This window comes from Asterias amurensis, chromosome 4 (assembly GCF_032118995.1).
Source record: "Asterias amurensis chromosome 4, ASM3211899v1".
Classification (NCBI taxonomy): Eukaryota; Metazoa; Echinodermata; class Asteroidea; order Forcipulatida; family Asteriidae; genus Asterias; species Asterias amurensis.
In genome coordinates this window covers 9,187,688-9,213,198 of record NC_092651.1, presented here as the reverse complement: position 1 = coordinate 9,213,198, position 25,511 = coordinate 9,187,688, and the positions used below count along the sequence as shown (strand labels likewise).

General features: G+C 38.0%; 1 protein-coding gene across 13 annotated transcripts in view; it reads right to left on the bottom strand.

The window, feature by feature from the left end:
- Positions 1-25,511, bottom strand: part of LOC139935655 (cGMP-dependent 3',5'-cyclic phosphodiesterase-like) — a 247,108-nt gene that overhangs the window by 97,688 nt on the left and 123,909 nt on the right. For all 13 annotated transcript variants that reach the window (XM_071930150.1, XM_071930148.1, XM_071930149.1 and 10 more), the window contains one exon: positions 22,977-23,032. In XM_071930150.1, the coding sequence (XP_071786251.1) occupies positions 22,977-23,032 (56 nt within the window). The remainder of the gene's footprint in view (positions 1-22,976; positions 23,033-25,511) is intronic.

Below are 25,511 nucleotides of genomic sequence, written 5' to 3'. Positions count from 1 at the left end.
ATGTGGTTAGTCTACTAACCCCAGGCCGTACTACATTGAAGAGTTGGAGGATATAGGAGTAACACTTTGCAAGGCCATGGAAATGTCAAACTTGTCAAGGCCGGGGAGACTCTTTACTCCTGACACACACAGTTCCAGGTTACCACCCGAAAATGCAACGCTATGTTATAAATTATATGTGGTAGAAATTTTGTTTCTGTTAAAGACAACATACAGTCTTGCTCATAGTAGAGTGTCGCGACCGAGTGGTTAAGAGCATTGAATTCAAGTTCTGGTGCTAATTCACCGGAGTGTGGGTTCGAATCCCGGTCGTGACACTTGTGTCTTTGAGCAAGATACTTTACTATAATTGCTTCTCTTCACCCAAGGGTATAAATGGGTACCTGCGAGGGTAGAGGTTGATATTGTGAATGAAAAGCTTTCGGAGCGCCACGGCAGCTCGGGGCTGTATACTCCCTAAATGGGAGCTGAGAAAGATTAAAGGGATGTTTATTGGCCCAATGACCAGGGGACTAATGTAAAGCGCATTGATACGGTTTATTGTGAAATGCGCTATATAAGAACTTGTTTTTATTATTATTATTATTATTATTATTATTATTATTATTATTAATAATCAGAAAAAAACTCACAATTTGATAAGTCTTAATATAAAGACAAGCACAAAATCTCTGAACAAAACAACCAACAATGTTTCATTCTTGTCACTAAAAGACTCAGAGACTTAAAACGTCAAGTGCCTCAAGCATTGTTTTGGTACACAAAAAATGCTTTGTAAAAGTGTCTTTTTCTAAATGTCCGTTTCCTCAAAGAGATTCCATGACCATTATGTGTCATTTCTGCATGGAAAATTCTGAATGAAACCCAAGGCCTACAAATTCCAATGGATTTTCCCCCCTGATCCTTTCTTAAACATATTTAGAAAGAACTCCCTTCAAATTACCACACAATGTTGTTTTGTTTTTAAATGGTGTAAGAGAAGAAACAACTTGAAAATGTAATGAAATGTAATGAAATGACAAATTGTATGAAAGGGAGATAATTCCGATCTGACGCACATTGAACATGCTGACGTAGATGTAACATGTCCTTGGACAGCCGAATGGATCCACACAACACCAAATTGAATTTATTTAATGATATATATGCAGAAATGTATATTCAGTTTGTAGTTACACCATGGATCTACTTTACTCGGTAGATTTTCATCTTTTGGAACCTAACGTTATTGGAACCGTCTTGCTGTTGATTCCACTGCACTGCCGCAGAGTAGATTTCGGACTTCGAGAGACTACTTAGTTTCTGAAAAGACTGTCCTTAATTAACTACTACCTGCGCAAATTGGCCAAGACTACTACTTCAGCTTAATGGATCCAGGGGAATTCTCATTCTTAACTTCACTGAAGTGAGTTCTTAATTGGTTTCAGTGTTTCAACTAGCTTGCTCTAGTCATTGTCAGGACAGTTCTTTTCAGAACTAAGTAGTCTCTCGAAATCTATTCTGCGGCAGTAGAATAAAAATTAAGACCTACAATGAGTATTTGCAAAGAACAAACTCTACATTGTAAAGTAGATATAGACGTGTCGTTACCGCAAACTAAATATATTTATTGATACGATTCGCAGGAAAGAAATGTTTATATGTGAGACAAGGAAAACAGATAATGGCATTATATTTCTTGAGGTTAAGAATGATATTGGGCCCAGCATATGGAAAATGCAAATCATTCCAAGAACATAGTTAGCATACAACCATTAGCAGCTATGCATGCCAATGAGTTCATACTCAATAGTTTGGCCTTAAAGTCACCATTTTCAATACCTGGGTACAGAGGAGCCATTTATGGTTAAGTGGGATTTATTATACAGGGGCATTGGATGATCAGTTGTGCAGGATCAGTAGCAGTCACTAAACAAAAGTTCTATTTGTAGAGCATCTTGCTCGATGTCAAATATCTACAATGTCCAGCAAACTCTGAAAATCCAAAATCAGTCTCGCTAGATCCTGGTTTACTGTTACACTTTCCCTGCAGTTGAAGGCGACTCCCAAAGAAGATTAACATTGGATACGAACCACCGTCACCAGGAGGTCCCCTATAACACTCCACAGCAACACTAGCCTCCCCATCATCAACCCTCGACAGAGCAACCCGTTGTTGTTGATGGGCAGCGTGCTCTGTTTCACGACCACAAGAGCCCATGAGATCCGGATAGCCAAGCATTCCAGTCACGACTTTAAGTCCCTCTCGCGTGCTCTCCCCTAATGACATCAATTAGAGGGTATCATCTTACCTAACGATGCTGATTCGTCATATAAGTCCCGACTTGACAGGATTCCACTTGCATCCAGAGGAAAAATCCAATCTTCGGAAGGTCGTTCCGATACTGAATGAAATCCCCCCCCCCCTTGAAATATGGGTCGTGAGGTTAATACTTCAAGCTCGCCAATGTTTAGCAATCAGGCAGTGATCATTACTGAGTGGATTTATACATGTGTAGTCACTAACAACCAAGAGAAGAACAAAACAAGGGGGGAATCATCAGCAGCATCCGCAGACGGATTCACATGTAAAAAAGATGCAAATTTCATAAACATGGAATAATCACCTTGTTTTTACTTTACATGGAAAGCCTAGAGGCAGTAAATCTTGTCCGCCATGCAAGTCTAACAGACTAACAGATAAAACTAAAAGGCTTTATTCCTGACATGATGCATTTCAGCATAAATTCATCAAGCTTAGCGATCAAATGGGTTATCTCTGAGCCCTTTACATTATTTTGATACCAACTTCTGTCTTTAAAGTGTTTTGATACCTTTTGTAGATCAAGTTTTTGGCCATTGACATGACTCCCTACTCACTGTGAATCAAGATGTATGTAATATAATTTACCTGCAGAAGTTTCAGCTTCATTAGTAGTATTTCTTTTTGAGAACCAAAGTGAATATCGCAGAGCAATGTTTTCAGGAGAGTCTTGAAATTGGTTGTACATGCAAAAATAATTTTCGTCTCCAGAGACAAAAATTGTTTTGATGACATTGTTTTACGTAATATATTAAGGCTGTTAATATTTTAAGGGAAGCTTTCTACCATCATTATCTTCAAACCCTGTAAGTTTAATGTAAATCTGTGGACACTGTGTTTTGTGTCGTACAAAATGTACCCAAATCCTTTTAATGATACTGAGAAGGAAAATGCTCTGTATTAATAATAACAGTAACAGTAACAGTAACAGTAACAGTAACAGTAACAGTAACAGTAACAGTAACAGTAACAGTAACAGTAACAGTAACAGTAACAGTAACAGTAACAGTAACAGTAACAGTAACAGTAACAGTAACAGTAACAGTAACAGTAACAGTAACAGTAACAGTAACAGTAACAGTAACAGTAACAGTAACAGTAACAGTAACAGTAACAGTAACAGTAACAGTAACAGTAACAGTAACAGTAACAGTAACAGTAACAGTAACAGTAACAGTAACAGTAACAGTAACAGTAACAGTAACAGTAACAGTAACAGTAACAGTAACAGTAACAGTAACAGTAACAGTAACAGTAACAGTAACAGTAACAGTAACAGTAACAGTAACCGTAACCGTAACCGTAACCGTAACCGTAACCGTAACCGTAACCGTAACCGTAACCGTAACCGTAACAGTAACAGTAACAGTAACAGTAACAGTAACAGTAACAGTAACAGTAACAGTAACAGTAACAGTAACAGTAACAGTAACAGTAATAGTAATAGTAATAGTAATAGTAATAATAATAATAATAATAATAATAATAATAATAATAATAATAATAATAATAATAATAATAATAGTAAAAGAGTATTTATAAAGGCTTTATGCCAGGCCTCAAGGGGCTTTCCACTAAAACAAACAATAATTTAAAAACAGCACTAAATATAGAAAAGGCAGATTAAAAACCACAAGAAGGGTAAAAAAATTCAAACTAAACAAAACCACCAGGAGCAACCATGTTTAAAAAATACTAGAGGTGAGAGTTAACCAGCACTTTGCCCTTATGCCAAGAACCTAAGCATCAACATACATAAAAATACTCAAAATATTTAAATAAAATGACAAAATTTAAGTACAATAAAGAAGACGAGAAGCACAAAAATCAATACAACAGAGAGGAGATAGGATAGTCGCCAGTAAAGACAAACCAAACATCTAGAGAAAATAGATGCACCACTTGAGGGAATTCAGAAAGAAACCCATTCACCTAGAAGAAATGTACAGGAACAAGGCAGTACGGTCCATTTCCCTGACATGTACAAGGACATTTTATAGGAACGGCTAACTCCTCACAGCGATGTCAAGAATCTGAACCTTAATTACATAGCCGGCAAAGCAACCTAATGGAAACATCACACCAACTTTTTGTAGAGAAGATAATCAAGAAATTTCAGATTTAGGCTTGGAAGGAAAACCCCTATTGACCCCTTGCACGCCGCGTCACAAACGGCGACTGACGCCAGGCTCACCATGTTGGTGGTCAATAGGCTAACGTGTAAACGCCGCGTCACCTAAAAATGCACACTTCACTGAATAACACACGCTGACATTGACCACCAAAATGGCGCATCCAAGATTATTCTGATGATGACGTCAGGTGAAATGGGTCAGTAGGGAAAACCCAAGCAGTCAGGGAGGTACTGAAAAAGAAACCAATCCACATGTACATGGGCTCCGGTCTGATGTGGGATTCGAACCAGGATCCACAGAGATGAGAGGCAGGAATCGAAACCACTAGGCTAACTTGAGAAGTCAATGCTCAGGGCTCACAAGTGAATATCTGTGCACACATAAAAATGCCTCAGCCACACCTGAGGAACAAAATTCTACCTCTCAAGAAATCCTTGGTGGGAACCCTGGCATAAGCTTGGTGACTTTAAAGGCAGTGGACACTATTGATAATTACTCAAAATAATTATCAGCATAAAACATCACTTGGTAACGAGTGATGGGGAGAGGTTGGTGGTATAAAACATTGTGAGAAACGGCTCCTTCTGAAGTGACGTAGTTTTCGAGATAGAAGTCATTTTCCACGAATTTGATTTTGAGACCTCAAGTTTAGAATTTGAGGTCTCAAAATCAAGCATCTGAAAGCACACAACTTCGTGTGACAAGGGTGTTTTCTTCTTTCATAGTTATCTCGCAACTCCGACGACCAATCGAGCTCAAATATTCACAGGGTTGTTATTTTATGCATATGTTGAGATACACCAAGTGAGAAGACTAGTCTTTGACAATTACCAATAGTGTCCAGTGTCTTTAAGACTTTCACCTTGCTTCCAATTCTGTCCTACTATAGATAAAGTTCTTGATGGTAGATTGAGTATAGTAAATGTAAGTCTCAAATAGAAAAGATGGTTGTTGTATTAAAAAAAACATCAGACTCTTCAAATAGTAAAAAAAATACTGATTAACGTAGGAACAAACTCTCAACACTACTTCAGAAACTCAATTTCATTATAAATATTCAAAGTGGCAAACAGTTTGTTTTGTTACAAGGCGCTCAGGTTTTTTGTTGCCGATTCTTTCATATAATGAAAACCAAGGGATGTAAACAAAATAATAATAAAAAAACCTGCAGCATCGAGTCCATTGACTTAAGGGTGTTTGCATTAATCATCAACGCTCTCGCAGCGTATATTTACAGCTGCGGTGAGGCACGTTCCGGCAAACATTTGGTGAATTTATTACATTGTCTCCGAGCTGTGACATTAAAGATGTGAGAACCCCAAGGGGTGGATGGAGAGAAAGAAAGAGACGCTTTTGAGTTAAAGACATGGTACTGTTTGGGTGATCATCTGAAAGATTACTTGACGTCTTTTTTTAAGCTGAAGGCTAACTTTGTGTTTGTACCAATCATCCTGAGTAAGTTGAATGACATCTTCAAGAGCATTGTGTCAAAAGGAATTTGACGCTTTAAAACCTTACAGAAAATTTACACACTGCTTTGCCTAAAGACAAAAGAGCATGGAATTCCAATAGGTTAACAAAGAAACGTGTACAAGTTCATTACTAAACATTCACCTTACAATACATAGCATACTTTCTGTAAAAGTCCTTTTAAAAAAATGTGATTTTTCACACACTGATTTAACAAACACAGGAGCAACAATTTTCCATTTAGTTATCACAGGTTATTTTCACATCGCAAAACTTCCTACAGCAATTTTTCAAAGTTCAACCCCAAATCATTAAATATTAACCCAGTCAGTTTCCCTTGTCGTTTATTACATGACAGGTTAAATTCATGGCCTAGTGTGTTAACCAGAGTGGGTCTGTGTTTTTTGAAAACGCTTTTTAAAATTTGACACCCTGTTTTTGGTAGAGTGCTGGAACGTTAATCTGGAGGTTGTAAGTCCAAGTCTCGCTCCAGTCAAGTTGTCTTTGTTTCAGCCAAAATTGTTTAAAATCTACACAGTCAGTTTTCCTTGTGGTTAATTACTTCATATTACATGTAAATGTATTGTAAGTGTATCCAGCAAATTTGGACAACTTCTTCCCAAATCCTTTGTACACCTTAATTCGTGTTACATCTTATACATGTAGATGTGTAATCGTTGGCGACAACACTGCCTGTGCACCCCTCAAGCTCTATCACCACCACCAGTAGTCCTGCATTCTCCTGAAGACAAGCAGAGTATGCTAATCGAAACGTCGAGACCACACCAGCTCTTTTCAGAGCCAGCAGAGATTTACAGACGGTTGTACCCGCAAGTTTACTATTTATTGATAGTTTCTCCCAATTTATCGTCACTATGCAACCTGAAGACAACACCGTTTCAGCAAGTATATTTTTTTAAAGTTGTACGACACCGTCCCTTTAAGAAAGAACGGAGGAACAATTCCCCCTTGGTGATTTGGAGACGAGCAGAGAAGGGAGAGCGTATGAAATGGGCCAAAGCTTGCCAAGGTGTCTAGATGGATGTAAACTCAGACCGGGCGGAATCTTCGGCTTGTTATTTTATCCTGTTATGAAAGCACACAGGATGAGGGGGTAAAGATACTTGATGGATCGAATGGCTCAAGGGTTGGTTACCAGCGCGGACTTATAAATACACGGATTAACTGCATGGAAACATCCATATTGCCATGGGAGGACAGCTTCATACAAAGTCAAAGACAAACCCAAAGTTGGTCAACCTCTCTCTTAGTCTCTTTTATCTATGCTGGGATGACTTCCCTTTCTTTTCCACCCATATTTTTTCATGACATGCCAGAATAGCAGAGGCCCTTGAAGCATGACAACCAAAAGCATAATATTACCCATCTGCTGATTAGTGGTAGCAATGCCAGCTTTGACATTTCATGATACAAGCTGACATTTCAACACTTGATCAGTTTGCTATTAGTCTTTCGCAAAACACATGTGATGTGACACAAAGACATTTTAACACTCATAAACTATTCATCTCATTTTTACTTCTGTATAGTGAAAGCAAATATATTACAGATGTTTAATATGCACATACAATTAATAGTTAATGGCCTGATGTTCCGACCCTAACAGAGTCTTTCTGGAAGGCTATTATTTAGTTTAAACCAATATTCATAAATACAAAGACAGTTTCACTATTCCTATTGGTGGAGAGCTCGTCAAGTGGGGGTGTTAAAACTTTTGATAATGATCAGTAAAAATTGTTGAAACATGGGCGTGACATGTGAGCTTGCACCTGTGCTTATAAGACAGTTTCTTCATTCCTATTGGTCAAGAGCAACGGCCAGGACAGTTGTGCCACATCACGCGCGACGCACACAGCAATCTCCTTATAAGGAGTTGTTTACCCAAGGGCCTTACCATTTCATAGCTGGAGGGGTGATGTGTTGAAAGAAATCATTGAACAATTATAATTATTGCATTTATTTTACTTTTTGACCAAAAAGTGTTCATGTTTTTTGACTGAAAAAGTATTTATGAATGGGAATCAAAGTGTGTTAAAATCGGTTTTCAACTAGTGGTTAAAACCTGCCGAGGCCTGATTCTTCATAATTTACCTCAACTTCCGTCTCGGTAAAATTATCAAGATTCAGGCCTCGTTGGGTTTAAACCACTAGTTGAAAACCTCTTCACCACACATTGATTCCCTTATTTGTCCACAGTCAAACTGAATAGTTTCATGCGATGTGTCACAATGACATGTTAACATTCACAGACTTTTCATCTAATTTATACTATAAAATATATGTCCTTGATTTGACAATTGTAGATTAGAAACGATAGAAAACATGTTTCAGCCCTCCGGAGGCTAATATTTTCACCAATTATTTGTCAACAGGCTTGCAGAATAAACTCATGAGATGCATCATAAGGACATTTTAACATTCACATATTATTCATCAATTTTTTACTACTGAAAGTAAATAATATACTTGTCCTTAATTATACCATTATAGATACGTTTCGTATGCAAATAATAAGTTTACACCAATTATTTGTCCACAAGTAGGCTGCATAAATTTCATGGTATGTGTCACAAGGACATTTTAACATTCATATATTATTCATCTAATTCTACCTGCTGAAAACAAATATATTTGTCCCTAATTTGACAATAAATTAAAAGGGGTCATTGCTGGGCACACAAATCGTTAACTGGGATCCAGATCTTAGCTAAAATGATGGCATGTCCACCTTTTGGTAACCCCTGGAGCTATACTCTCTTACTGGGAAAAGAGTGAAAACCACTCGTTTTGTCCACTGTCCTACTTCTGCAAAGAGCCATATGGAGGACAACTCTTTTTAGAGGGAAATATGGTACTTTTAACTCGATTAAGAGTGAAGTTTGTTCCAATTTTACTCAACAAAAGAGTGACACCAATTGACGTTCACTCTCAAAAGAGCGAAACTGACACCACTCGGACAAGAGAGTGAAATTTTTACTCTTTTACATTAAGAGTCTAGATTTCAATGAGCTTTTAGGAACAGTATCCTCAGCAATAGAGAAATAGATCAAAGAGCATGACTTATTTTATTTGGAGAAAAATACAGCATTTGTTGTTAACTCGGCCGTCTGATTTCAGATAAAAGTAAGGAGAATGCCACCAAAAAACTCAGTTGGTAGAGTGAAAGCACATTAAATCGAAGGTGGTTGCTTCGAAATCCTGCTCTAGTAAATTTATATTTTGTCAGCCTCAAATCATTCAGATAAAGTCTGAAACTTCTCATCCCTGAAATACTTACTGTAGTTCACTTTAGTTTCCACCACTATTTGTCCAAAGGCAGGCAGACAAATTTATTGTAGGAATTCTAAACTTATATTCAGGTTTTAATAGAAAACTTGCATTGGGGATAAAGAATGATAATTTTGGTTTTTCCCGTACAACGATGTGTGTAAGCACCGTATACTCAGTGCTTGCCCGAGTCCTGTGGAAACAAATCACAGGCATACTACTCGAGTGGGATTCGAACCCAGGACACTTGCAATTCTAGAGATTGCTCGAGGCAGTTCGAAGCCTTATATTCAGGTGCTTCAAATATACTGTTCATACTGCCAGTCTCTCAGTGTGCTACTTTGAGATGTATCGACATTACTGATGACGCTTGGTCATTCTCAGAAAAAGTTGACGGACAGTCCAAGGGAACACGACAACATACCACCAATCATGTCTACTTATTTCAACCTCAAAGCCAAAATCAATATCAACGAAGCTTTGAGAAGACAGGGGGGGAGACGAGCTAATGATACAAAACAAAATCTATAATCCAACAACAAACATGTATGAGATCTGCTCGTTTATGTCAACACTTAATCAAAATTACAAACTTCTAAAGCAGAGGACCGAGACAGGAAATTAGAAATCCACAAATTACTTCAGATGATCAGGGTAGTGTGGCATGCCAGTAAACTCACGCTCGCACAGTGATCCAGTAGTCTACTTGTGTTTTGGGGTTTTTTTTTCCCCTTCTTCTTGTCTTTTCATTTCAATAATAATACTGCGGTGTGTAATATTCGGAAAAATCATGTTCAAAGTTGGATTTGACTCAGATAAAATGAAAAAAACCTTTTAATTTTCTTGAGGAATGAGGTTTAATACCCATAGAGTAAAATGAGATACATTTTTTCCCACATCTTAATGCTTGTTCAAATAAAATTATTTAAAAAAAAAACGGTTTGGTGGTGTAACTAAGTCAGGAAGTCTTTCTCTCGTTTGATTCCAGTCTTGGAGAACAAGCCCACTAAATATTTTCAGCCATAAGCCCAGGTTCACCCCATGAACAAGTTAGTGTAATCAGGCCAATAAACAAAAACTGCATTCCGAAATATGCAAATGGCATCCACTACGCATTAATTATATTTTTATGTATATTTATTTTTATGTATTTACCTTTTAGCTCCAGATTTTAGGGCTTTTAAAACCAAAGACAAGCACTAAATCAAAAACATTTCGAGAACATTGTTTCAATTTAGTTACATCCTAAAATAATTAAGAACAAAAGTATAAAAACAACAGTGTGGGTAGTGAGAACATTGCATACATTGCCTGTGTATTAAAAGATATAATTTGTTACATAAACATCAGAAAGGATGTGCACAAAATGTGGTGTAGATTTTCCCCTTGGGTAAAAACAGAATACACAAATTACCGGGATGGTAATTAAAGTTATTTTACAAACCTTGCATGACGTATAAGTTACATGGTCAAAACGATTGATACTGAAGCCAAGGTGAGCTCAAATATCATCTTAGAATCAACAGAGCTTTAAGAAGACAGAGGGGGACGAGGAGACAAGTTGAGGCTACAAAACAAAATCTTTAATCCAACGACAAACATGCATGGGATCTGCTCGTTTATGTCAATACTTAATCAAAATTACAAACTTCTAAAGCAGAGGACCGAGACAGGAAATTAGAAATCCACAAATTATTTCAGATGATCAGGGTAGTGTGGCGTGCCAGTAAACTCACGCTCGCACAGTGATCCAATAGTCTACTTGTGTTTTGGGGTTTTTTTCCCCCCTTCTTCTTGTCTTTTCATTTCAATAATAATAACTTGGTAAGAATATCTCAGAAAAAATCCTGTCTCAATGTTGGATTTGTCTCCGATAAAATAACAAACTTTTAATTTGCTTGAGTAATAGAGACCCATAGAGAGAAATTGCACCCACTACCCATTAATTATATATTTATGTGTATTTATTTTTATGTATTTACGTTTAAGCTCCAGAAGGGCTTTTAAAACCAAAGCAAGCACTAAATCATGAAATAAATTAAAATAAAAGTATAAAAACAACAGTTTAGGTAGTAAGAACATTGCATACATTGCCTGTGTATTAAAAGATATATTTTGTTACATAAACATCAGACAGGATGTGCACAAAATGTGGTGTAGATTTTCCTCTTGGGTAAAAACAGAATACACAAAATAATTACCGGGATGGTAATTAAAGTTATTTTACAAACCTTGCATGACGTATAAGTTACATGGTCAAAACGATTGATACTGAAGCCAAGGTGAGCTCAAATATCATCTTAGGTACAGTGAGTTGCAACTCAAAGCTGTTTTTGTTGTTTTCTTCTTCTTTTCCCTACTCAATTTCCCCCCTTTTGAATGGTGCTTAAAGGCTTAAAGTGCTTAATTTTCCACTAATTTGATTTCGAGACCTCAGATTTAGAATTTGAGGCCTCGAAATCAACCATCTGAAAGCACACAACTTCGTGTGACAAGGGTGTTTTTTCTTTCATTATTATCTCGCAACTTCGATGACCGATTGAGCTCAATTTTTCACAGGTTTGTTATTTTATGCATAATGTTGAGATACACAAACTGTAAAGGCTAGTCTTTGACAATTACCAATAGTGTCCAATAGTGTCCAATGTCAAAAATCTGTTCATTTTGAATGTGACCAAATTAGTCTAGCACCCTGTCTTGAGCAGTAAGAATTGTACTCAATGTTGAATGTCACACTAGTTGTGTCCTCAACAAGATCAAGCATTATATTTTATTTGGTCCTTGGGAAAAATGTAGAAAAATGTAATCAAGTACGAGAGCTGACCAACGTGTTCAAATAGCGCAGGGGTTTTAGTAGACTTTGCAGGTTATTTAACCTATAACCATTCATTTCTGTACAATCATAAAAAAACGCCCAGATGTTGCTAATATTTTGTCAATTAAATTTTGTCAGTAAAAATGTCAAACAGAATTAGCATGAAGCAGAATATTAGGTTCTGTGTTTAGAAATTAGTACACTATGTCTACATACTGCAGCGTAAAACTTTCATACCAGGGCATGACCTCTTTTCTGTGAATAGAAATAGGTCAAACCTTGCGGCCACTTTGAGCATTGTGGTACATTTCTCTTGTGGCCGCTATGGTCTCTCAACGGTTCCCCTGCTCCCCCCATGGTCAAGGAATATGATGCCTGACATCCCTACAGACATCTTGGTTTAAAGCTATTGGACCCTTTTGTTAAACAGTGTTGTCCAAGGCCCACACTTTGTGTACCACAACTTCTATATCAAATAACAAACCTGTGAAAATTTAGGCTCAATCGGTCATCGGAGTGGGGAGAAAACGACGGAAAAAACCCACCCTTGTTTCCGCACGTTTCGCAGTGTCATGACATGTGTTTAAAAACGAGAATTTATATTGTTTTGCTGTTTTCTCAAAAAGCAAAGCATTTCATGGAATAATATTTCAAGAGAAGTCTTTCACCATTGCCTTCTGTAAACCCTGTAAGTTATTTGTAAATCTGTGAACTTTTATTTTTTTTTTTGAACCGAAAGGGTCCAATGGCTTTAAGATGTGTTGATATTTGCTTGTTTGTTTGTTTATTTATTTATTTTATTTTTATTTTATTTTATTATTAACTCTTTTATTATTTCAAAAAAAAAAAGGAACAAAACATTTATAAAAAATAAACAAACACCTGGGGCAACTCACACATACATGACATAGGCCTATACTTGTCATTTGACAAACATGAGTTAGTCTATGTTTGACAATCACTTGCATCCTTATCAAGAAAAAACAAGTAGACATAATTTGTGAAATAATGACTGCACAAATAATACTCTAACCCAACTGCCCGTAGTGTTGTTGTCACATACCTGTCATGTATAATTTCTCATTAATATAAGAGCTAGGGGGGAACGGCGAAAATATCATAATAAGATGAAACATCCAATACAGCATTCATGGCCAAGTATCCATATTGATTAATTCTTTGCCACGGCTGAACGCAGTGCAGTTTGGCTGACACCATGAGGCGTGATCATCAGCGAGGGTCTACAGCGCCATCCTGAGCTATAGACCTTGGGAGGAGGGGGTAATCAATACGAGGGTGGGGGACTGGAGGGGAGGAGGGAACACGAGGGGGGGGGGGCAGATAAGGCTGGAGCTGAGGGAGAGGTGAGCACAGGGGTTAATAAAAAAATCTGTTTACTACTTCTCTTTTGAAAATATCTTTTATTAGGTTTGGACTGGACCCACTTTAAAGTTTTGCCGAAGCCACATAACTGAAAAAGAGGAGGGTTGTCACGGAGGCTCAAAGAAAAAACTATTAACTGCATTTCTTTTGAAAAAAAACTTTTTATAGGTTTGGTTTGGACCCATTTTTTTAAAGTTTGGCCGAAGCACGCTGAATTGAATCGAAGAGTGTGTTGGGCACAGGGGTTCAAAGAAAAATCTGTTTATTACATCTCTTTTTGAAAAAAAAAAAACTTTTAATAGTTTTGGTTATCTCTTTTGGCTAAAACTATGGGGGCTTTCTAGACCCAAATTGTTTAAAGATGGTGTGGTGCAATAATGCTGCCAATCATACCAGGAACACCAGGGCGAACCCCTTCTCTTTTCAATAAGTGCACTGGGTTCTTCTACGCGGGTTACACATCACACAGGACCAACGGCTTGACGCCCCATCCGAAGGACGAAGCATTGGTCTAGTGTATTGTTTAAGGATACAGGTGTAACAACCGGGACTCAAACTCACACTTTGCTGATCAGAAACACCAGAGCTAGAGTCCGATGCTCTTAACCGCTCAGAAAATTAAGAGGATTCCATAATATGGCATTCAATACTTGGGAACTTCAAACATATTGGGATTAACTGTTGCAGCTACAAAATCAAAGAGCATACTGATTATCGTTTACTTTTTGGTTATAAGTCCAAACAAAAGACTGGCAGAAATAACACCTTTCACGTTTCCTCCTCAGATAAAAACAAAAACCTGCCATTAACTGCACTTTAAACGAGCCAACGCAACCAGGCACATCCTACGACACGCACCTCATCATTCATGTTCCATTATTTCACACTGCAATCAGGACTTGATTTACAGAGAAGCACTCCTGACTAGTTGGCGTAATCCAAACTCACTCCAAAGATGGTTTTATGTTGTTTTTGTTTTGTTTTTTTCAACCGATGATAACCTTACAGCAGTAAATATCTCAACAATTTCCCACCTACACTCCACTCTACGTCTTCATTATTTCTAATTGGGCGATTACTGATGATGTCGTCATCATCAGAGTTGACAGCGTATCGAGGTCCGCTTTTCAGCACAAATATATCACTGGTGTCGTGGGTACCACTTTACCCGGCGCTTCGTGGTATCTATTTACACTAAGCCGTAAATTGAATCAGTAAATACTACATGCAAGCCATTGTATGCTAGTCCGCTAGTAGTCTGGCCGTTTATTATGTGTGTGCATTCGATATCCCCAAGGGTGTGGGCTACATGGCGCCTGTTTCGTTATTACACACTTTGTTTCAGGTTAAATCTAATGCGGCTTGAAAGAGCGGAATGTTGAGGCGAACACTAAAGAATAATTTTCATGAAAAAGTATCCAAAAATTCTTTGATTTGGATTTGTTAAAGGTGACTCTGAGGCATTTTTGGCAAAACTACTGCCACTATTAAACTATGCTCATTATTTGATTAACAAGTACTTTTAAGTCTGTTGTAAACATCTTAAAAGATGTTTACAACAGACGGCAGTGGAAAATGCTGAAGAATAAGAACAAATTTGGATTTGTTAAAGGTGACTCTAGGGTACAGTTTTAGCAAAAGTGGCAAAACTACTGCCACTATTATTCAAGTTATTTGATATGAAAGTACTAAAGATGTTTACAACAGATGGCAGTGGAAAGTGCAGTAAAATAAGAACCAAATCAAATCAAGAATGCTCGCTGAAGACGGAGCAGAGGCCTTGAAAGGCAGCAACATGAGGTGAGGTAATTGGTGAGTTTGCGACGCTGCTACAAATTGACAGCAAAATCTGAAAAGCAGAGTCCAGAGCAATGAAGGAAAACTGCTAAGATAGCAGTCTGCTTACAATGACTAGAGCAAGTCTAGTAAAACGTTGAGACCAATTAACTTACTCCGCGCTAGTGAAGTTTGTATCAAGAAAATAACTTCGATCGACTACAGGTAAAGTAGTAGTCCCGGCTTGATTTCCAGACCTCAAATTCTAAATCTGACGTCTCAAAATCAAATTCATGGAAAATTACTTCTATCTCGAAAACTGTCACTTCAGAGGGAGCTGTTTTTCGCAACGTTTTGTACTATCAACCTCTCCCCGTTACTCGTTACCAAGTAAGGTTTTCTGCTAATAATTATTTTAAGTAACTACCAATACTGTCTACTGCCTTTAAGTTATTATAAACATCTACATTTATATGGGATTAAAACAATCGTGCGGTTCCAAGAACCAGAGTTATACTTGGCCCTTAAGAATTGGAAAATTGAGAGACTCGCAATCCATCTAAAGGCTGCTTAGGCCAGGATATCCTCTTCTGTTAAATATTATTTCCAACGTCTAGATTTCCCTCTGCCCCGGAGATACTTTGATACTTTGAAATATCGTCATGAATAATCGTTAATCATTATCATACATGCATGTCCCGCAGGAATCCAGCCATATCACCAATAATGTCAATCATCAGGCCTGCAAACGTTTCAACTCACTTCACTGCATCATTCATGAATGCTTGGGGGGGGGGTAAAAGCTCTATCTCTGTTTCTAAATGACCGCTTTCACAAGAATGTATGCGTGTAATCCTCTATTAAAGAAATCATAAATACAAGGTAACACCAATGAAATGTTTTTCATGTTAGATTTATAAGTATAATGCCCATGGGGGGGGGGGGGGGTATGTGGGAATTAAGAACTAAAAGCATACTAGAATAGAAAACACGACTAGCTCTAAACATTGTGTTGAAGGGGAGTGGGGGGGGCATAAATCAGCCATTGATTTGAATCCTTCTTAGGGAAGAAGCTTGAAATGCGCATGCAAGCTGATGATTCATTTTCTAACCACCGCAGCTAAGTAATGACTTTTTATCTTTGTGTTCCAATAAGAAGTTTTACCTTTTACTAGTTTGTATTATAAAGACCATGTAACCTGTCACATCACATGTTTACAAAAGAGCCATGTTACAATAGAGATGCTAATTAGTTAAGTTACAAAAACATTAAGTGTAAGGTCCTGAAACTTGCCAAAGTTTGTGATATTTAACAATGTTGCTTTATGAAAACGACAAAGTTGTGATCATATGATAATGCTGAATTAACTTATCTGGCAATGCAAAACAAAATGTTAATGGAACACAAAACAGCAGTCTAACATTATATTACACACAACATTACTCACACACTGGACCTCATTTGCATACTGCTTCTGTGACCGCATTACACACTCGCAGGCATCGCAAACTTGTTGTTATTTTCCAAAATGGTAGAAGCTTAATTCTAAGCTAATTTGTTCCATTTCAACCATTATGAGGGACTTCCTTTAATCATGAAATAGGATCCCACTTCTGCAACGGATAATCGGGGAACTTATATTTTGAAGTGTGTTGGCAAAATTATTTGCTTCCGCGAGACTCAACTTTCATCGGCTATTTGGTAAATGTGAAGTTTGGTGTCATACATGAATTTCAGCTGCCTGTTACCTTCCGTGGTTAAGTTTGAATAAAAGTTGGTAGTGAATCAAATAAGCTGACTTTTGTGACCGCTTGTTGTCAACATTCTGCCTTGTTATAGTCTATTTGGACCAAAAGCACCCATGCAATCATTCTCACTTAAAAATCATCTGATATATTCACCCAAACCACAACACGTATTTAAGGAAAAAAACATCTTCAGACATTTTAACTGAAGTGACTTTAAGGAAATACAATGATGCGGAGCGTAGCACTGCTTCTGAAAGAAAAGACTTTTCTTTCAACGCTTCTCTATTAGAAACAAATTTGTAGAGGATCCAATGTCAATGAAACTTAAACTGATGAGCTAGTGGCAATGAAATACAAGATTCCAATCTGATAATATCTTGGCATCATCCTCCTTATTTAAAGAGGTGGGTGTGAGTAGATATAAACATTCAAACCAAGGGACCTACATGCACAACAAAAGAGGACAATAGGGTCCGGAAAACATATGTACAAAACTAATGGGGGCTGTTGCACAAAAAGTTATAACCCTAAAAGTATAAACAATAGAGGTACTGGGACAACAGGAGGTCCATGGTTGCTGGCGTATACACCCTTGTGTGAGTGGCCTTTCGAGAACTCTATATTGTGCATCTTTCTTTCCTTTTCAAATTGTGAACAAATATAAAGCAACATTTTATCCAGCTATATTTTGATGAGCAGTCGTGTCTGGTATAGATAAAGCAACAGAATCGAGCTACAGTGTTGGACAAACGTTTCCTGAACAAGCTGGATTGAAACCAGGTGTTTGGTTCACAGCACTGTGGGCTGCACTTTCCAAGCACATGCCCCAGATGATGCGATGGAGAAAATAAAATCAGTGGAAAAGTGGAGGGAGAGGGAGAGAGAGGCAAATCACACCTTACCTTCTTATGAATGCTCACTGTGCGTGAATCACACCTACCATTACAAAACACCAGATATAATTGCCAATCCAGAGTATGTGATGAGTCTCTTACTTTCAATAGCTCCCTGCTTCTCTATCGCGCTCCTTTTCTCGCGTACACACAAACGTGCTCCTGCGTAAATACAAACAGACACACACGGCGGGGACAAAGAAACGACGAGCCGCAACTGGTCCGCAGATGATGACAGACTCGTTTTCTCCTGACACTGATGAGAACATTCAATTGTCCAAGAGCGGGAAAATTGTCCGCCTCAGCATCGACTACCAAACCCTCCAGGCAAGATCTCTTTGGTTAGGACACGACACTCAAGAGAGAGACTGAAAGACGAATGAGTACAAAAATATCCCCTTCGGAGCGGAGGAAATTTTATTTCCACTCGAGAGAGTTTTGCAGGAACAATCCCAGCGACGGCGTGTTTACAGCCATTTGAGCCAAGTACCGAGCACGTCACTCAGCCCCGTCGTATCTCCACCGACCGCTATCCTCTTTAGTGGATATATAGGTCGTCGTCATCATACACTGCCCGTGGGTGAAGAGCCATTGATTCCCCCACCGATGGGGCAATTTGTTACTGGCGCTCTCTAGGAGGGGATAACAGGGGGAGGTAAAAAATAACTCCAGAAAGGGAAAAAAAACCTGCCGATCGCTCCACGAGAGATGTGATGTCTGGCACTAGAGGCATGGTGGGTTATCAGCAATGGGATACATTACATCACTTCAAAACGTTTTAGAGAACCGCCCGGATGAAATGAATATTAATCACGGGAAGACAAGCCGTCTTTAATGCGGCTCTAAGTCACGTTCGGGATATCAAAGATGCATTATGCATTCACACAGAATAAATGTTATTCCCCTCCTTATTACAATCGCTAGTCTTGCTTGATACGTAGCTTTTCATTGTATAAATGATCTGCTCTTAACTACAAATTCATGTTCAATGCATGTTTCTCGGAACAATAAATTTACACACAAAAATTTAACCAGTCATATATTTGTTCGTATCTGTACCCCTGAAAAACATCCTTACATATTATGATTAGTTTTAAATATAATATGGGGTTGACAAATTTATCAGGGTGGGATTTGAACCAGTGACCTCTGTATTAATGTACTACACTCTACCAACTGAGCTTTCTATCTAGCTCTATGTTGGCAGTCTCCTTATTAATTTGTCAACATGTTTGATTGAGGGTGCCAGTCAGAAACACCATAACCAAGTTTATGATACAACATGGAAAGCAGCAGCAAGTGGTCACCTTAACGGGATACAACTTTTTAAATTTAAATTAACAAGTTAAAACTTGTAAACCTTTCTACAACAACAAAAACATGAATGATAATTTTGTTTGATGATAATTCCATCCAAACCTCCTCTTAAGATGTAAGCAAATATTATAATAATAATAATAATAATAACAATAATAACAATAACAATAACAATAACAATAAAAATAACAATAACAATAACAATAACAATAACAATAACAATAACCATAACAATAACAATAACAATAACAATAATAATAATAATAATAATTAATAAAAAAGTAAAATAAAATAAAAACAATATTTCAGATCTTTAAAAAAAAATTCTGGTCCAGTTAAAGTGTGAAGTTTCAATCTCCTTGAAACCAAATTAATAACAATCATAATAATAATAATAATAATAACCAACTCCACAGCGCATTACAAGGACAGGGGTATCACAAGTAAAATCTGCAGGATTGGTTGCAATAGCATAGTGGTATCTGTCCTCTCCTTCACCCACTTAGAACCCATGTAGAATCACACCAGGGGCACTACATGGATAGGGTTTTCAGTCCCTGCTTGACTGAGTGGGTTTTCCCTGGAATATCTCCCTGGGGTATTTTCCTCCCACATCTAAAACTTTTCTTTTGTGCTGTGAATAAGCTCGCTTTTCTGAGAACACTTTTGCTTCACAACCAGGGCCCAATTTCATAGCGCTGCTTAGCGGCCGATTTTTTGCTTACTGTGTGATTTCTGTTTCATAGCGCTGCTAACCTTAAGAACACGAAAAGGCAAGCTAACTTTCCGGTGCTTACTGCACAAACATAAATGACGTCACAAACGTCACAATGCAAAGCCACGGAAAACACGCAATATGGCTGCCCAATTTTTCTGCTAACCTGTGAAATACGCTAAGGCTTAAGCAAATTTTTCTGCTACAGTAAGCATGCAAATTTACTTACGGTTAAGCAGCGCTATGAAACTAGGCCCAGAATATGAAACTATGAAGCAGAAATGAGACTCAGTTCAAGGCTTGTCCAGATGTCCAGAATAAAGACAACACGTCAGTTGTCACAAGTCAGATCACCGAAGCATAAAAGGAGATGATGGTCCATCGATTTAAACAAACCTCTAGATTTGATGTTTCAAGTTCACTGACGCAGACATCCAATTCCATATAACCCAAGCGGCTTGTCTCCTCATCTCTGACAGGATCAGAAAAAGAGACAGGAAGACATGCTCCACAAGTGTCTATGCTGATAAACATGTGGGTAAATAACTGTGCTCCATTTTAATCCCATCCCTCGAGTGTTAGCGTCATTACGGATGGGTGCCGTTAAATCTAGACCTCATTTATACAGTGCTGCCATAAACTAATGTATCACTATTTAAGTGGTTGTTGTTTTAAGGAAGGTATCAAGTAATACTGTATACGTATGTGGCGGATTGTTGGTGAGTGGTTTAGTGCATCGGACTTAAGTTATGGTTGCTGGGTGTGGGTTTGAAACCAGGTCATGACACTTGTGTCATTAAGCAAGACACTCAAAGGAACATGTTGCCTTGGATCGGACGAGTTGGTCTTTGAAAAGCGTTTGAAACCGTTTGTTAGAAGTATATTGAAATAAGTAGAATATAATGATCCACACAAGTATCACTCGAATTTGCACGTTTTTCCTGTTATGTTGGAACTAACCCGAGCGGCCATTTTATGGAGTCCAAATTTACATAGCACCATGTACAAGGTGGTGTGGTGCAATATGCAGCCAATCAAACCGGGAACGCCTTCTCTATACAGGAAATGCATTGTGTTCTTTTAAACAACACACAGAACCAACGTCTTTATGTCCCATCTGGAGGATGCAGCAGTAATGGATAAGTATCTTGCTTAAGGAAACAAGTGTGACAACCGGGACTCGAACCCACACTCTGCTGCTCCGAAAACAACAAGAGCTCATATCTGCTCGGCCTCAACGTGCCAATAGCGCAGCAGGTGGACTGGATCCAGTATCGGTTGAAGAACACATGACTCTCCGCTTAATACTAATCATCATTTGTTTATATTAAATCACAGATGTTTACGTAAGCGGCCCTTCAAAAAGGGGACTGCGGGTGACACTCTTTGATCCAATAAACACCTGATGGTGACAAACAGACACATCCAATTTATGGACGCTCGTGATTCTGAGAAAATATTTACAGGGCACCCTGGATGTCTTCCTTCAGATGCGTGCCTGGATTTTCCATCAAAACTTTCCATCATGTTTGCGAAATTATGGACCACATCATATCACAAAGACTTAATCCACAGCTGCAGGTACTACAAAATACTGTAGGAACGTAGTACAGGCCTGGGCCCATTTTCATAGAGCTGCTAAGCAAAAAAAATTGCTTAGCATGAAATTTCTTCCTTAATAAAAACATGATTACCAACCAAATTTCAACGTGATTTTCAGGATAAGCAAACAACAGCTGAATACCAGTAAACAAGGAATATGCAACAAATTGAAATTTGGTTGGTAATCCTGTTTTTACCAAGAAAGAAATTTCATGCTTAGCAAATTTTTGTGCTTAGCAGCTCTATGAAATTAGGCCCTGGAATTAAGAGCAGGCCACAGCCTCCACTGCCCTTGGTCTTGGTGCCCCTTCAAAAGATTCCCAGTAAGTTTAAGATTTTCCCAATGAAAAGTGCCCTCTGCTAAATGAAAATGGCCTTGCCCTTTCAAAGATGAAATTGAAGGCCTGCAAGTACATGTAAATGTCCCCCTCAAGAGATATGTTACGAAATTCTCTCTCAGGTTAAGCTCTTCTGATTTAAAACTCCCCCCCAAAAAAGGATTTAATGAGAAGTAAGTCTGCAAATATGAGGCGGTCAACCCATACAACAGAAGACTGCCAAAGTAAATGATACTGTTGCTTTGTGATGATTTGAAAGGGAGAGACAATTAGAGTTAAATAAAAAATCATTCACACATACAATATAAATCCCCAAGAGGTTATTTGAAAAGAGCGCCCTCGACTACAGGTGCAACTCGCAGACACAGCTGTTCGTTTTACCCTTGTTTGATCATAGTATTAACCTCTGAAGCTATGTTCCCATTGGACTTTCTTTATTGTTAAAGTACCGCGACTTTCTTCTAGAATGACAAAATTAAATCCAATTGGGACCTCTTGTGAACTTACCGTGACCGTAATGTGCACTAGAAGGCCAAACGAGGTAGCAGAAGACTAAAGCCCAGTTCATACTTCCTGCGAATGCGAATGCCAAGCGAATTTGACATGAATGTGACGTCACGACCCTCCTTTCGCAGCGATATTCGCAAGTGAGTAGAGCAGAGTTCAACTGCTGCAAATCATTCGTTGCGAATTTGTGACGTCAACATTCACTTCGCATTCGCATTTGCATGAAGTATGAACCGGGCTTTACACACAGCGATGATAACATAACACGGCTGCCAAAAAGTCCAATGGGAGCAGCCCCATGGCGAAAACCTACTGCGACCACACTGTAAAACGCTACACAAACGCCGTGGAATATAAGTCAAGGTGGGAACACACGGTAGAATTACACAAAAGCCAGTCACGGTAACTTTCCGCGTGGCAGCGGAAGAAAAAATCCATTGGGAACACGGCTTAAGACAGCATTGCGATGACGTCAATGTATTTATAAGGTCTATAACGTTAACTCACTTTACAATCACAACAGTTGTGTTTCCTGATTGCTTCTTATCATATGACACTAATCCCGAGCAGTTGACAAATTGGAACGAATCAACTCATGCAATATCCTCTGAAAGTAATAGATTTAGTCAGTACAATGCCAGTTCCCATGAAATCATTAATAAATATAAAAAATGGTGTACACTTACCACAACGACACTGACTACTCTGCCGTTTCCAGAGTCCACAACCGGGAAACAGACCACTGCAGAGACAGAGGAGAGAGGGAAAAATGCAATAACTCAATTAATTAGACCTGTTTGTTCAAAAGAAAACGCTGTAAATGAAATTTGCCAAGGACGTCTACATTTCAGTGAAGGGTAGATTTTGCTCCACAGAATGGTTTTGAAACAACTGATTAAGCACGGTTCTAATAAGACTGGATGGTTTGGCGAAGGTGGAAATGTATGTATAGACGGCGATTGTGCTTATTGTTTTGCCGATTTGTTTCAGTACACTGAGCATCCTCCCCCGTCTGCTGGATAAAAACCCCGCTCTGTTACAAGGCTCTCCTGTTGTCTATTCTATTATTACGCTTCAATCACAACTGGCAAATAATACGGACAGCATAGTCGGATATGAAATTAAAGTGATGGTTAAACAAATGCCGAAACTGTTTATACAAAAAAGATGTTGGTGTTGTGTATGCCTTTGTTTGAATTGTATCTGTCTTTTAAAGGCAATGGATACTGTTGGTAATTACTCAAAAATAATTACCAGCATAAAACTTTATTTGATAACAAGTAATGGGGAGAGGTTAAAAGTGTAAAACATTGTGAGAAACAACTCCCTCTAAAGTAATGTAGTTTTCGAGAAAGAAGTAATTTTCCACGAGTTTGATTTTGAGACCTCAGAACAACTTTGTGTGACAAGGGTGTTTTTTTTTTAAATCGTTTATCTTAAGTTATCTTGCAACTGTGGCGACCAACTGAGCTGAAAGTTTCGCAGGTTTGTCATTTTATGCATATAATGTTGAGATCCACCAAGTGAGAAGACTGGTCTTTGACAATTACCATTAGTGTCCAGTGCCTTTGAAAAAAACAAAAATCCCTACAGCGCCCCAATTCCTTCCATATCCAACTGCCAACGAGAAGGACTAAAAAAGACCGGGGCCAATAGGCCCAAACAACAATTGTATATCACAGGGTCACCCATTCCAATCTTATCCAAGTCCAAGCAATTTACTGTAGTGACATTAGAGAACAAGATATTGGAGGATTTAGGCTAGACTCGAATCAAACTGCCCAATCTGTCAGGCTTATACAATGTACAGTTCAGACACTTCCAATGCTTGAGAAAAAAAAGAAAAAAACTTACTAGAAACAGTCAAAGTACTGATACCATGTCACAATGTACCCTTTGCAACTGGGTTCCTGCATCATTACACTTAGCGGAAAATTGGATCCATGTAAATAAATTAGTAGTTGAACACATCCTCAATATAATATCCAGAACTTTACAGAATTTGTTTTTGCCAACAAAACAGTTGCTGGCAGTGTATGCACTTCATGTAATCCACCAATATACATAAACTGACAAACCTGTAGAAGTTTGAGATCGATCGGCCATCTGGGCCATCTGAGTGAAGAAACGATCAGAGTTTCTAATTTCTTAAGCCATCTGATATCACTAACACTATAAAGCTGCTTAGGCATAAAAAGTTGCTAAGCACAACAAAACTAGTGCTTACCAGAATAAAAGTACCAGTTAAACAACCACTAAAGACCTTTCTATTACAACGCCACATTGCCAAAGCTGTAAACATTGCATTTAATTTGTTGAAAACAAAGCAACCCGTCATGGGAGTTTTTTTATTTAATTGAAAGTTTGAAGATAATATAAAATTTTGTTAAAACGTATACGTTTTGTTAAAGCCATTATACACTTCCGGAACAGGAAAAAAAAGGTTCACAGATTTACAAATAACTAACAGATTACAGAAGGTAATGGTGAAAGACTTATCTTGAAATATTATTCCATGAAACGCTCTACTTTTTGAGAAAACAATTAAACAATTACCAATTTTCAACATCGAGAATTATGGATTTGTTTTTAACACATGTCATGACACAGCGAAACGCGGAAACAAGGGTGGGTTTTCCCGTTATTTTCTCCTGACTCCGATGACTGATTGAGCCTAAATTTTCACAGGTTTGTTATTTTATATATGTTGTGATACACGAAGTGTGGGCCTTTGGACAATACTGTTTACCAAAAGTGTCCAGTGGCTTTAACACGATTGGGTGTTTTACTAACATTCGGCGGTCCACGCGAACCTGCGCAGTTTGGTTATCAACAATGGAAAGGTCTATACATGTGCAAAATGTAACTGCCATCCTGCACAGTTGTGCTTAATAGCAAACAATTTTTAAGCAATATTTTTTGCTTTAGCAGAACTACAGTAGTTCTATGAATTTAACTAAATCTAAACTGAACAAAAACTTCACGAAGTTCAAGATTTGGAATTATGGCCAACTGACATTTTGAGTAAAAAGAAAAAAAAACTAACATTAGCACACAACAAATTATTTTGTTTTAAAAATATCCCAAACTTGCCTGAAAGTATTCCATGTTTTTTTCTTCTCTTTCTTCTCAAAAGGCAATTAGAAATATATAAATATCCCTCTTCCACAGCTAAAGCATAGCTCGAGGAAAACAACATTTGCATTTATATTAAAGAGACG